We start from the raw sequence: 14,185 nt of genomic DNA on the forward strand, positions 1-14,185 counted from the left end.
CACTTTAGGACTTCACAATATCTTCCTAAAATATTATGAGTCCCCTACTTGGTTTTCCAGTTGCCAGTCATGCTCCCTTTCATACAATCCCCCACAATGTTGACAGAGGCATCTGTTTAAAACACGCATTGCAACATGTCATGCCCAAACTAAAACCCTTTAATGCCTCTTCATTATTGAATAAGTCGTACAAGGTCCCTGTGATCTCCTCATCAGCCATTTTCCTGCCATGCCAGACTTTGAACTTGATGTTCTAAGCAGACACATCACACCGTTAGACCCCCAAGCCTGTGCAGAGACGTGTGTTCCCAGATGGTGTCAAAACCCTCATGATTCTCTCGCTTGCGTCCTTGTTGATGACCTACTGTCTTAGCTTAGAATCCTGACAGAACATTCATGGAAAGCTGTTTGATGCCTGTGAAGAGATCTCTGCCCAGGTAACTTCTGGCCGGAAGACGATGTTGGACTAAATTCTCCATGATTTATGAACTTAGAATTCTCTTTCTCGGAAGCCCTAGTTTAGACTTGGCTTTTAGGTGTGGCTGAAACCAAATGCAGGCATACAGGTTTTCTCAGGAGAAGGGGAATTTCAAGCTCTTGTCCCCAGAAGTTTTTCATCTGCTGCATCCCTCTGTATACTTACAAATGTGGCCCTTTCCCTTCTACGACCCGTCACCAGACAAGGGGCAGGGCGGGCTCCCTCCGCTCTCCAGAGACACTGCGAGCACTCCCAGCAGGCATGCTAGTGTCAGCCAAACCAACGGGAAGAAAGAAAGTCAATATCGAGGGCAACTGGCAGATTGTTAAAGCTGGGCCTCACGTGGAAGAAAGATAATGGTCTGGTGATTTCACGTGTAAACAGTTTTAAGATGCCAATAGCCGCCAGGCAGCCTTTCACATCACATATCTGTGAAGAGCATCGGCACTGGGGGAAGGCAGGGAGACAGGAAACTCTTGCCCGGGACCGAAAATATAGTAACTTGTATTAAAGAAAGGAGCAGCTCATTTTCCAAGTGCCAGCTTGTGCCTTTCTGACTTACGGCAGGACTTTTGAGGCTAACTACTCAAATCTAAAGTTACTGCGGCTGCCTCCCCTGCTTGTGGCAAATGATGAAGCGGAAGACAGTGTAGGAGAGTAAATCGAGCTCTAGGAGGCCGGCTCTGGCCAGGAACTAAATCCCATGTTACAGCAGATATTAAGACTGACACTGTGGGAGAGTGAGGATAATCTTTATGGGGGATAATAAGATGGCAAACGTTTTAGATAGTTCAGCTGCCTCCATCAGGAAGCTTGCTGCGCTGTATGATGTAGATTCATGTTTTTTAAATTACCATGCCCCCTACATGCACATACACACTACACGCATATATATACATGCCACACATGCGTGCACACTTAGATACAACCATACCACATACACCGTCACATGTGCACATATATACACAACATACACGTACACACATGCACATGAACACATATATACCACATGCAACGCATACACATACACACATGCATATACATATATACCACACACATATGCACCCATATATACAACACACACATACACACATACCACATACAACAAACACATACATGCATACAGGCATACACTGACAGCACACACATATGCACACATACACATACTCCCCCCCATGTACCACATGCATACACATAGTGCATATATACCGCACACATATATACACAGACTACACACACACACACACACACACCCATACCCATGCGCATACTTGCAGGATAACTAGTTAATAACAGCACCAGGCACTCTAGCAATGGCACCCGTGTCTCTGGGGTGGTGGACTGGGGAAATGAACTTGCTAACACAGCAGCGCAGAAGCAGTGGCGGTGCGGGTCTGAGCTCCAAAGCCAACATTGATGCAACAGACTGTAGAATGGAAAAGCTCCACCTCTATGTCACAGGGTCCCCAGCTCACATAGAGATCGTGATGAGTTGCTACAGTTGGGACATTTCTCAGGACATATTCATGCCCCGCAGGGCAGGAAACAGCAAACAGCTTACCCACCAACTGTGCTTTTGACTACCTTGAAACGGTATCTGTTTCTCTAATAGGGGCACACAGCCTCTCTTGTGAAAGCTAACCTTCTTGGAAATGATCCCCAAGTCTCCAGACTGTAAGAGGCATGGTAGAGGCCAGGGCTAGAGTTGCCCAGAGGCCAGTCTGGATTTAGGACCACATTAAGGCGAAGTGAAACCTTGTGCATTTATGGTGGGGAAGCCACATGGATTTCCGCAGCAGATGGGGCCCTGGGGAGGAGAGCAGGTTGAAGCCCGGGACTGAGCAGGTGGAAGCCATGGTAATATCAGGGTTTATGTGGCTGTTTGTGCTACAACATGGGCTAGTGGAGTTGGGCATGGAGAGGGGGCAGGAGCCTGTGGTAGGAGGCCTGACGTGGCCCCGTGAAACTCTGCCCTTCCTCTTATCCATGAGAGCAAGCCCTGATGACAGGTTGGGGCTAGAGCTGAGTAGGATAATACTGAGTGTTATCCTAACAGGATATCCTAACAGGACTAACACGAGTGACCCCTGAGGCCCGAGGGCATCCTCTGCTCCTGTCAGCACCATCCCTGTGCACTGGGCTTTGGTTAAGAGAGGGTTCCAGAGGCTCTGCTCAGCTGATAGTAAAGAGATCCAAGGCTCAGCAGCAAACATCCTTCCGGCAGCTTGGTCACCCAGGCCATGGGTCTTTGCTTTCCCCACTTTTCTGAATGCAACTCTGGGCATTCTACAGACTCAGGTTGCCTAGGTGATATCTGCCTCCTTCCTTTTTTCCACCTTGGTGTATTTTCATCAGACGTTTCTGTGCGACTATGTTGAGAAAGGAAGGCTCTCTTGCGAGAGGGCCCTGAGAAGCAGCAATATTAAGGCAGACATAACCTGTCCACATTTTTGTAGAAAAGCACGCCCATGTATGGGTGATTCAGGAGAACCCACAAAACCTGCTTCATGGCAGGACTTTGAACAAATCAGAGGCTGCAAGTATGTGAATGAGACTCCCTTCCCAACCTGAGCAGGAAATTTTCAGTTTTCCAACTTAACAGACCAGTGTGAACTGTTACCTTCCTCTACTGGTAGGGAAGTAGAAGCAATAGAAGCTATTGAAGCAAAATGGTTTACTCAGCAGGAGACCAGATGATTTGGAAAATGCTGTTAAAATGTGGAGCATCTACAATGGGGACCATGTCAAGAGACGAAATTGAAAAATGTCTGGGTTGTTTGGGGCCTTGATTTACCTGTTGAAAATGAAAGGGTATTTCACATTCTGAACAATGTGCCAGCAATGACAAGTTCACTACTTAGAAAAATCCAGGAAATTAATAGGTAATTCTGATGGAATAACGAAATCTCTCTTGGGTGGAACATTAATTATCACCCTGCTGTAGGGAAAGGTGACAATGTGGATTTGTCCAGGAAGAAGGAGCAAGAGTGCTATTTTCAGGGTCAGTGAATTTCTCTTTTCTTTTCTTTCTTTCTTTTTTTTTTTTTTTTTCCCAGAAATGAGCAACATACAAGAGAATGATTTTTTTTTTCCCTGTGAGCAGTGGGCTGATAAGCTTTGTGAGATGGGGGTTCTACTCCTCACAGGAAAGGATTAACACATGGCCTGCTCTTCTGCTGGCAAAGGGAGGTTGCCCTCTGCTACTGCTGTGCAGGGGTGATTAGGATCCATATTATTTGTGAAAGTGTCTTTAATGCTCCCTCAAGAGCCGTCTGCCCTGCTCCACTTCCTCCTTAGCCAATTCCTGGGGACCCGCATCTGGAGCTATTTCATTTTTAAGTGTACCTGCCACACACACAATGAAATGTGCCCATCCCCACGCCTGTCCTCTGGCTTGACAGCCGCAGGCCCATGAGACCCAGATCCCTGGGCTGTACCCTGGTCTCACTGGACAGACTCTAGGACTCCATCTTGCCGATTCGGAGCTCCTTCAGGTTCTCTATGCATGTTCTCATGGCTTGGAAGATCTTCCTCCTCTTGGCTGACTCCTGCTTGTTCTTCAGGCCCTCACTCAAGGGCACCTTCTCTAGGTAGTGTGCTCCGAATCCCCCCATCACAGGTGAACTGCAAAGCGCTCTCAGAGCGTCTCATGCTTTTCTCTGCCACAGCCCTGATCGTTCTGGATGATTCCTCTCCATTTACTTGTTTCCTACACAGGACTTGGGCATGGCAGAGAGAGCGGTTGGGTGTGTTACCTGTGACCCAGGATCACGCAGAGGGACTGGCACCTGAGAGGAACTTGCTGGAGATGGGAGGAGATGATCTGGCTTGGATGGCAGATGGGGGAGCGGGTCCCTCAGGCTGAAATTTCCATTAGTAGTGGAGGTTTAGGGAATGTTCTTCTTCCAGGTGGTGGGAAATGGGTCCTCCAAGGGGATCTTGAAAGTCAAAGAGAGAATGGACAGCAAAGGGTGGGAATAAGAACATTTTGGGGAAACACCCCACCTCCTGCTTCCTGAAGAAACGCAGGGATGGTGCCATTGATGAGATCTTACTTTTATTCACCCTATCATGGGGGACCATTCACTTGATTGAAGAATGTGGAAGAGACAAAAGCCATGTTGTATCTATACCAAGGTATGTTCTATGATTCCCACAGAGCATCTCCTGAGACTGGTTTTGAGAAGCACACTGTGAGACATTAATATTTTTCTTTCCCTTGAAATTCTCCAAATGGTACACTGGGTCATAAGACTGAGGCACCTGTGTTCTCAGAGGCCTTCATTTCCTCCTTCCCTCCCTCCCTCCCTCGTTCCCTCTCTTATCTTTCCTTCCCTTCCTTTCTCCCCCTCCTTCTAGGGTTTTTCTAATGGTGACATATGAATTGTTGTAATAGAACGGGCCACAAATTTATTTGCATGAGACTGATGGTTGGCTTGCAGACAGCCACAGTCTACACATGCTGAGAGGGCCAGTCGCGGGCCGGTAGGGATGCTGTGCCCCTGACACACTGGTGTTCCACCATCTGTGAGTGATAAATCAGTCTCCCCCATCCATGGACATCCAAAGTAGAAGGTTTCTCACTAGATCTGAGAGTCTTATGAACAGGAATTCTGACTTGCTCGTCTTAGCCCCCACAAACGCATCACTCACAGTAGGTACTTGACAATTCTTGTTGAATAAATGGACACAGTTTTGTATCAGTCTACGACAGGGTTTAAAATTGCATGGTAATTACAGATGGTGAGAGGACTCTGGGAGGTCTTCTACTTCAGAGGTCAGGAGCAAAGCCAAGAGTACCACAGGGCGTGTGCACCGTAGAACAGGCAGATGGTAAACATACATCTTCAAGTGAGAAAATCCAAGCTGCCATAAACACAAGGTCTCACTGGATGCGGCTGTGTCTGTCTATGTTGTCTGAACTCTGGACCAGGAGCCCCAGAATAAATGCCAAACCTTCCAGCTAGAGGCATAATTTCTCACCTTTAAAGTCTTCTGATCCATAGTAAAAATCAAAATGGACAACAGAGATTCCCTTTTCTTTCCTAAGCCCCAACCAAGTGCCGTGTCGTTGGCACTTACTCAAGAAACATTTGAATGAATGATTTGGATGTGCAGGCAAGCTGGCAGGGACATCTGTCACAGTGCTGATGGCCAGCGTGGATTTGGCTGGTCCAGCTGGCTGGGCGGGGTTCCTCATCTTCCCTCAGTACTCCTCCTGGAGCTGGGGGAATGAGCCACCTTCTAAGATACAGCAAAGCCTTTCTTCCGTTGAAGGAGGTGTTACAAGAACTGTCCCAGGATGCTTCTTTCCCCGTTTCTTGTTACTCATTTACCTCCATTTGCATAACTTCCTTATCTGTACAGAAGCCCTGCCTTCCCAACTACCAATCCTTCCGGAGGAGTCCTGGGAGACCTTTCTTTCCCAATTTCCTCCTGTGGCAGTTTTATCATCTTCAACACCAGAGTGGCTGGTGTTTGAGGTTTCTGCATCAGGGCCCATTTTTCTGATAGCAGGTTTTTTTGAGGGGGTTCCAGCCTCATAAAACAAGGTAATCGTCCTTAGGAAGCAATCACTTTAGCTATTGTTTTACAGCAGTTGCACAAAAAGCCCAGAAAGGACCCAGTGATTTCACTGCAGAGGAGCAAAAGGGAAAACAGTAGCCACCTTAGCAGCCTGTAGATGGCAGGGAAGGTGACTGCTAATTTTACAAGTGCTTGGAGATCATTCTGGCGCCTTCACAGGACACCAGGGAACCTGCAGTCACTTTTGCTGGCCGACTTCTCAATCTCCTAGCATTGAAAAACTAACATGGGAAAGAACTTTATTCCATTGTACAGTTTTGCGATTTTCGCTAAGGTCAATATTGCACATGGAATGCCTAATGGGAAACTGCTATAAAAATGGCAGCTAGGGGCGCCTGGGTGGCGCAGTGGGTTAAGCGTCCAGGTCACCATCTCGCGGTCCGTGAGTTCAAGCCCCGCGTCGGGCTCTGGGCTGATGGCTCAGAGCCTGGAGCCTGTTTCCGATTCTGTGTCTCCCTCTCTCTCTGCCCCTCCCCCGTTCATGCTCTGTCTCTCTCTGTCCCAAAAATAAATAAACGTTGAAAAAAAAATGGCAGCTAATTACAGGTTAGCGGATAAAACAACACTCTTCTCTGGAGAGCTTGTGCACGTAGGTTGAAGGATAAAATCGGGCTGAATGGTATTTGATTTCTTTGTGTTTATCCAAGTCACTGGCCCAGGCAGGAAGGTAATATATGAAAAGGGACATTTTTGAAATAGTTGTTTTTGAATTATGCCCATGAAATATACACTCTGCTGTGGGGGACATGTGGGAAAGCTACACTCTGACCGCATGACTAATTTTTAAAGCCTTGCATAGAGAGAATTCCCCCCAAGAACACAGCTGGGTTATTCCTTCGTGGACTGAATGTGTCAATTATGAATTGAACTAAAACGAAATTTTACTCCATTATGACAAAGGGAACCGAGGAGTGGACGCTGCAGCTAGGGCATTACATAGTAGTTCATACACCAAGTACTATTATTTTATTAACTTTAAGAACATGTTTTACATAAAAACAGGCAACATCAAAAAAGCTCAGTTGATAAATAAACATAATATATCACAGATGATTTCATTCCACATTAACCTACATTTATTAGCTTAAACTGAGAGATTAGGGAAAAAATTTGATCTCATTCCAGCTTTAATCACGGATACAAATCGTTTGAAAGTTATTTCATTAAGATTCTGAAAATCAAAGATTAACCTATGCCATCTGATCCATGCAGCAATTGATAAATTCAGTATTTTCAAAGGAAACATTGAATTTTTTTCTTGCACCAAATTGAAACCTTCCAGAAACTTGTTTAAACACATCAAGTACCTAGCCCACCTTTTTAGTATGCATGAGCAAAATACTATTTAATTTCACACTCAACTAATCCTTTAATAATTTTCTTTCAGCCAGAATGAAAAAGGCTATTATTAATTTCCTAATAAAATTAAAAAAAATAGTTATCGAGGATATGACTCTAACCTTGGACCAGTTTCAATTTCTTTTTATTTTTTTCTGAGCAGACATCAAAGATTAATGTCAATGGCAAGTGAGAAATTGTCCCTAGAGAACTATTCAAGGTCTTTTTCTTACCACATTCGATTGGACTGGAATGAATTGACATTATAGCATCTTTATCATCACTTTTAAAATCCTACTTTCTCTTAATACCGACAGTGAAGGCTTTTAGAACTATTATTTACTTTAAATTAATAAAGTATATCACAGACAAAAATATACAACTTTACATTAAAGCAACATTAAGGGTCTCCACTCAGCTGACCAAAAGAGAATGTTGAGGAAATTTACAGGTATGGTTTAATTATAGAGATCGCTTTTCCTTTAGGGAAAAAGAAGGAAACTAGGTTTCTCTCTTGTCTCCAAGGGCAAGATATTGCAAACCTCATGATCAAAACACCTGCCAGTTAGAAGCTCGATCACTGAAAAATGATCACCGCAGCTCCAGCGTTGAAGTCTATCAACAACAAAACCAAAGGGAGAGAACCCCCCCCCCTCTAACCCGAGGTATTCTAAGCCTCTACACTGAATTTCCTGTTTCCCACCAGTTTACGACCCTTAATGTTACTGGATGGATGGTTGCATATTTGAGATGATTAAAAAATAAAAGACTGGCTTAAAAGCACCTCCTCCTCAAGTATGTAATTACATACAAATTAAAGATTCCTTCTGACAGTCTAGGAACCCCATTTGTTACTGTGTTATGTATAAGCACCATTGAGCCAATTTTAAAGCACATTTGCAGTAATCAAATGTTTAGTGTCTTCAAGTTTTGTTGATTTATTTGCCTTTAAACAACAAAAAAAGTGTAAAGTGTGTTAATTTATGCTCTTACCGTATCTGAACTGACAAAATGTTAATTTTGGAAGTGCTTTTAATCACCGTTTTCCCCCAACAGACAAGAATGGCTTTGTGATGATTAAATAAAGAAATCCATATCTCCAACAGAAGCATATATCTGACCCTCTATCACTCCATGCAAAGTAGGGGTCGGTCTGAGAGTATTTTCCCTAAACTCCTAATGGAAATGGCAGACAACACGCAGGAAAGGCTAACCTTTGAACAGACCAACTTCAAGTTTTTTAAAGGTCTTTGGACCAAAAAAAAAAAAAAAATCATGTAGCAGTTTAAAAAATTAATTTACAAATTATAGAAAAGATGTTATCTACAGTATATGCCAGGTGACTCATTAATTTTTGTTTAAACCCACATCCAAATGAATCATTACATTAAAACTACCATCTTGGATCTTGGTGCTTTCTAAAATTCTGAACTTACAGTGAAGAAGGGGACACAACCCAATTTTTTGTTGTCATTGCCCCTTTCTGGGGGAGAATTAGGCAGAAAAGAGAAGGAAGCGAAACCTTCACTCTTTGGTGCAGGCCCTATACAGCAAACTTCAGCCTGGGGCACCTTTTTATGGTCAAATTAAAAACCTTTGAAAACAGAAGTTTATCATGGAAACGCTGACAGATCCTTACCCTGAGAAGGGCTAGCAGCAACACAGTAATATTAGGAAAGCTGTTCCTCAAGCACAATGGCACTTCAGCGTGGGGTACAGAGTTGTCTAATGGGTGCCATTGGTCAGCAAACGACCGTGATTTAATGTGCCTGAGCCTCGGTCGCACAGTAGCTCTGTGACCCTCTACGCTAAACCAATTTTTCTTTTCTTTTCTTTTCTTTTCCAACTGAAATATGCCTCAAAGGGTAAAGGATTGCAATTTTAGCCTTCATTCGTGGATATATTGCCTTCTTTCAACAATATCTGACAGCCCTGTTAACCACCACCCATGGGGGTGCTGGGCATTGCGGAAGGTCTCACTGAATACAAAACACCAAGTGTTTTCAGCAGTTTATTTGTATTTTTTTTCTCTGCTTATTTGAATATGCACCACGTGTAAGTTAGGTGAGGGCTACGGTAAAAACATCTTCAATGACTGAAATCTTACTTTTCCTGCTAATGATTTGAGCAAATCACGTATTCATTGATTATGATGAAGAAAATGATTTCTGCTACATTGTTGAGAAAAAATGTGTTCATCAATATGAACAGTTCTCATCTAACAGGGATGATTTACATGATGCAAGCCATGAAGAAGTTCTTTAATTCGTCTACTACCAAACTGAAAAGGTGAATCTAAAAATTCCCTTGAAGATACCATATGGTTGGTCATGTATCAATAAAGGAAAGACAGTCCCCATCACCAGGCCACCACCATAAGAGCTATATTAAATACTTAGGAAAAAAATATGGAAACACTGTGGCAATGATTAAATTGATAATTACAGAGATACACTGCCATAATGGTACATATATATTCTATGATAAAGTAAAATAAAAAATAAGATCAATTTGGTTATAGAAATTCCTTAAAGAACACCACCACTTAATTATTTCAAACTTGAACTATCCCAAGAATGTTGTGAAAAAAAGTAGAAAGCACTGGCTAAAAGCAAAGCAGTCTGGATACACCAATGTAATCAGCATGCCTTGTGCTTGTCTGTTAACCCTCTGAGTACATCTCTGACATTCAGAATCTCAATAGCTTAATGCCGAAGATTGCATTCCATCTGATTACTCAATATTTCTACTTGACAGGTCACATTCCACTGTTTATTCAGCATAAATCACTCAAATTCTACAGCGATGCGCTGGGATCCCCATGTTCAATGGGCCCTGCATTCCTCCAAGCTGCCGCTCTGCAGTGTGCCGGGAAACACTCCACAGCTTTGCAGGGTCCACGGTCCCCCTAGACTTGGATGGAAACAAGCCTGAGCCTTGCACTGTATGCTCTGTACGTGGAGGTTGTAGCAATATACGTAACTCCCATGGGAAAAACAGTAATTCAGAGAAAGAAACGAAAGTGACGGTCTATCGCAGGTAGGTCTCTGCCCATAGGATTCTTCATATTCACACATTTAAAGTTGAGGCCAACCTATACAGCTCCTCTTTAGGCTCAGGATAGTGCTTTGCTTTATAGGTCTAGAGAAAGCAGTAATTTCTGACCGGTTCAAGGTATTTTACTAATATGGTATCTACCTACACACCAACACCCTTCCTGGTATTCGGTCCTCCCCTCCCCCATCCCAAACCTAACCGACTTGTGCTACTTTGCGACGAGTACGCTACCATTCCAGAACTCTCTCAAACGGGGGTGGGGATTCTCAATAAATAATCTACTGTTTACATGTCAGGACAACGCAGACCAAAGAGATAAACCAAAATGTGGAAGAGCAAAAAATTGGGGACGCTCCGTTGCAAAAGTTATGACATGTTGTGGTTTTAAAATATATATTAATACAGACCATACTTTATGAGTTGAAGAGTGAAAAGCAGCAATTGAAGACCAATGTCTATTTGAAAATAAAGAACTGACTCTACAAGTTTCAAGACTTTCAGATACTGAAGTATATTCAAAACAGAGACAATAAGTTGCCAATTTCATGAGCCATCACTCACTGGTTGTCTCCTGGATCACACTGCTGAGCAAACCTTAGCAGGACATTTGAGCTGGATCCCTGTCTCCAAGACACCGTGGCTAGCCTCTTCTCTAAGCACTGCAGTGACACACTGGAAGCCGCAGGTCCCCATTCTGAAATGGGACACATTCCAAAAGAAACTCATGGGGGATACAGGGCTGGGTTTTGAGAAAGGTTTGGTAACGGGAGTGAAAACGCAGGTCTCAGACAGGACTTGGCCCAAAGGGAGAAAAACATGTCTCTGTGGACAGCTAAAGACAGTGGGATTAAAATGTCATCTTGGGGAACAGCAGTTTTATTCTCAGGGGTACCTTGTAGGTCCTCATCCTGTTCTTCCTGGGAGGCTGTACTTAGGTAACCTAAAGGTGCACATGGAATTCTCCTACCAATGGGTTGATTTCTTAAAGCCCATTTTTAGAACATTCTGGATTGTGCTTTCTCCTTGGCCACCTTGCAAAGCACCTGCCTCTAGTATCCCTGTGCCCCCGGACTCCTGTGTATGGATTTCATACTCTACACGGATTTCACAATGAAGACTGCAGTGTGTGAAAAGCAGGTAAGAAAAAGAACAGGATCTTGTTTCCTCTTTCTGTCTGAAACCCCAGCCCTATAGAGCACCTGGCAATTTATTGCTCTTTCCCACCAGTTGTTTTTATTCCTATAGATGTCTCATCCTGAGCGGGCAGACCCTCATTCACCAAGCACAAGACGAGATATGGTGACTTCCGAGGGTCTGTGCTGGAACTAGCAGCAGCTGATGTGGAAGCAGCATTTCTGGGGCATCATCAGGCCGACTTCACACGGAGAGAATTTGGGGGAAGGGGGCGCCATCTAGTTCCTGGGGTCAGGCTGTTTTGTCTCAGACCCAACTGCCTCCGCTTGGGATGCAGGGCTCACGGCAGCTGACAGTCATCTCTCGAGTGAAAAAAGTCCCTTTCATCATGGGATCGTGAAAGAGAGGTCTTCTGTCTAAGTTATAAGCCTGCTATATTCTAAACCCACAAAAAACGACAAGCAAGATATCGTTCGAGATGTCCTTCTCGTCTGGACATCTCAGCATCTAATAACATCCCTTGATCTGCAGCAAAATCAAGAAACACGTGTGTACACATCCAGAGGCCTGAAAATTTCCCCAGGGGTTCTCCGTCAAATCCTATGCACTCAGAGGGTTAACATGTGCTATATTACATACTGCAGATCCTAGTTTGACTGATGAACACATTCATTGCTTCTATGTTTAAAAAAGTTGCAGATTAGCCTTAACCCTTTGAGGACCCTGTTAGCAGCAAGGTGCCATCTTCACAAACGACGTGTGGTCATCTCATTGAGCCAAGAGAAATCGCTACAACGATACCAGAAAACACGCTTTCTGTTCTGCCATTCAAGCATTGAGTGCTAGATAGATCAGATGAAACCGTTTTACATAAATTTGGAAAAAAATCTCAGAGTCTCAAAGGGTTAAGCTAGGACTTCGAGTCAAAGGGTCTTCTTAAAAGGGCGAGTTTGGGGAGCGAACAGTCTCGGATGAGCTTGGGGAGTAGTCTTCCGATTCCGAGTTGAGTTCGGGTGGAGCTGGCTGGGCCTTGTACCGGCTCTTCACATCCTGGTTGCGTCTTCGTCGGAAAACCTGCCTCTCCTTATCAAGAGCGGTGGTCTAGCAGGGGCATAAAATGAGAAAGAGGACAATTAGGCTGAAGGAAGTGGCTAAAGAAACACTTTCTGGAACTTGGTGAGGTCAGAAAAAGATGCTGGCCAGCTTAACTGTTCCACTGTGGCTCGCTTTGGCTGCCAAGAGCCACCACGGCTGGGGAGCTCTCTGCTCCCCACAAATGCAGCTCCTTAGAGCGCCTGGTCATGACATGGGGAGGCACAGGCAGGATGGATGATGTCGTGGGTTCAACCTCTTCCCAGCCCTACCCAGCCTTCCCCTAGCTCCACATCTATTCCCCTTGGTGGCTCCCAGGCGGGCTAGAGCGCCCCTGGGAAATGGGAGCCCCAGGCCCGTGTGTCTGACAAGGGAGGACGCCAGGCGTGCCTCATTCATCAACATTCAGCTCAGGGCGGCTGTATAATAAAGATGAAAGGTGATGAAGTTGTCAGACATGGAAACAGAGCCACGAGCTCATCCTGTTATTTTAGCACCTCCTCATTCTAAATTATCTTATTATCTGTTGATGAGGGAGTGTGGCTGAATCTCTGGGAAGGACTGGTTTCATTTTAATGAAACCGATGCCTGAAATGGAGACCTGCTTTGAGTGCAATTAAACCAAACGGAAACCCTCCCATGGATTTAACTTTACAAAGTTCATTTTCATTGCAGTATGTGGTAATTTATGAAACAGAGATTCGATTTTGTAGGTATTCCAATTCCGGGTCTCTATGCCTCGTTTTCCTGATGAAACCTCAGATGATCTCCAGGATGTGCTACCCAGCCGCAGCTCTGGAAGTTATTATGACATCAGAATTGGGAACGCATGACTTCATTACAGATTTAAAGGGTGTGGGGAGGAACGGGGTCATTACAGAGAAACCTTACACAGAGAGCAGAAGAGTAGGTACAAAGCCTGAAGAAAAATATAGACGACATATAAAAGTTGAAGGCGTCCTGGTTTGAAAGTCTCTCTTTAAAAGGATGTAGCCTGGAGGTTATTCTGCTTTTAAGAGATTACTTTTCCTCTGTAGGGATATGTACCACCATTTTTTCCTCTTGAAAATTTACTGTTAGCTTCTTCAAAGAACAGAGATAAATTTATAGCCAGCCTGGTTCTGAGAACAAAGTGAAAACTAAGCCCCTCATACAATTGCGGTGCAGCATTAGAGCAATCTTAGATCTAAAATAGGGCAATCAAAGTTCCAAAATGAAGTAATAAAGAGCAAAAGAGTGCCAGTGTGTAGGAACCAGTACAGTAAATGGCTTTGTTAGGCTGAACTGCTCTGCTTTAAAAACTACCCACATACTGAAGAGCAGTGTTACAAATCAATGAGGAAGATAAACCTGAATAATTCACTTCTCCTTTCACTAGATCGTTAACACAATGATTCAATAACTGGTTTGTTGAAACATCCACCTTTGATTCCTTTACTTGCAGAGTTTTTAAGGATATATATATACATATATATATATATATATATATATATATATATA

General features: G+C 43.9%; 1 protein-coding gene across 6 annotated transcripts in view; it reads right to left on the reverse strand.

The window, feature by feature from the left end:
* Positions 1-7,007: 7,007 nt before the first annotated feature.
* DCLK1 (doublecortin like kinase 1) overlaps positions 7,008-14,185 on the reverse strand; it is a 345,711-nt gene continuing 338,533 nt past the window's right edge. For 3 of the 6 annotated variants that reach the window (XM_040448193.1, XM_040448192.1, XM_040448196.1), the window contains one exon: positions 7,008-12,694. In XM_040448193.1, coding sequence (XP_040304127.1) covers positions 12,530-12,694 — 165 coding nt within the window. In that variant the 3' untranslated portion in view covers positions 7,008-12,529. The remainder of the gene's footprint in view (positions 12,695-14,185) is intronic. The other 3 variants (XM_040448195.1, XM_040448194.1, XM_040448198.1) reach the window with 1 other exon arrangement.

The sequence above is a fragment of the Herpailurus yagouaroundi genome, unplaced genomic scaffold (assembly GCF_014898765.1).
Source record: "Herpailurus yagouaroundi ecotype Mexico unplaced genomic scaffold, PumYag 197, whole genome shotgun sequence".
In the NCBI taxonomy this organism is placed as follows: domain Eukaryota; kingdom Metazoa; phylum Chordata; class Mammalia; order Carnivora; family Felidae; genus Herpailurus; species Herpailurus yagouaroundi.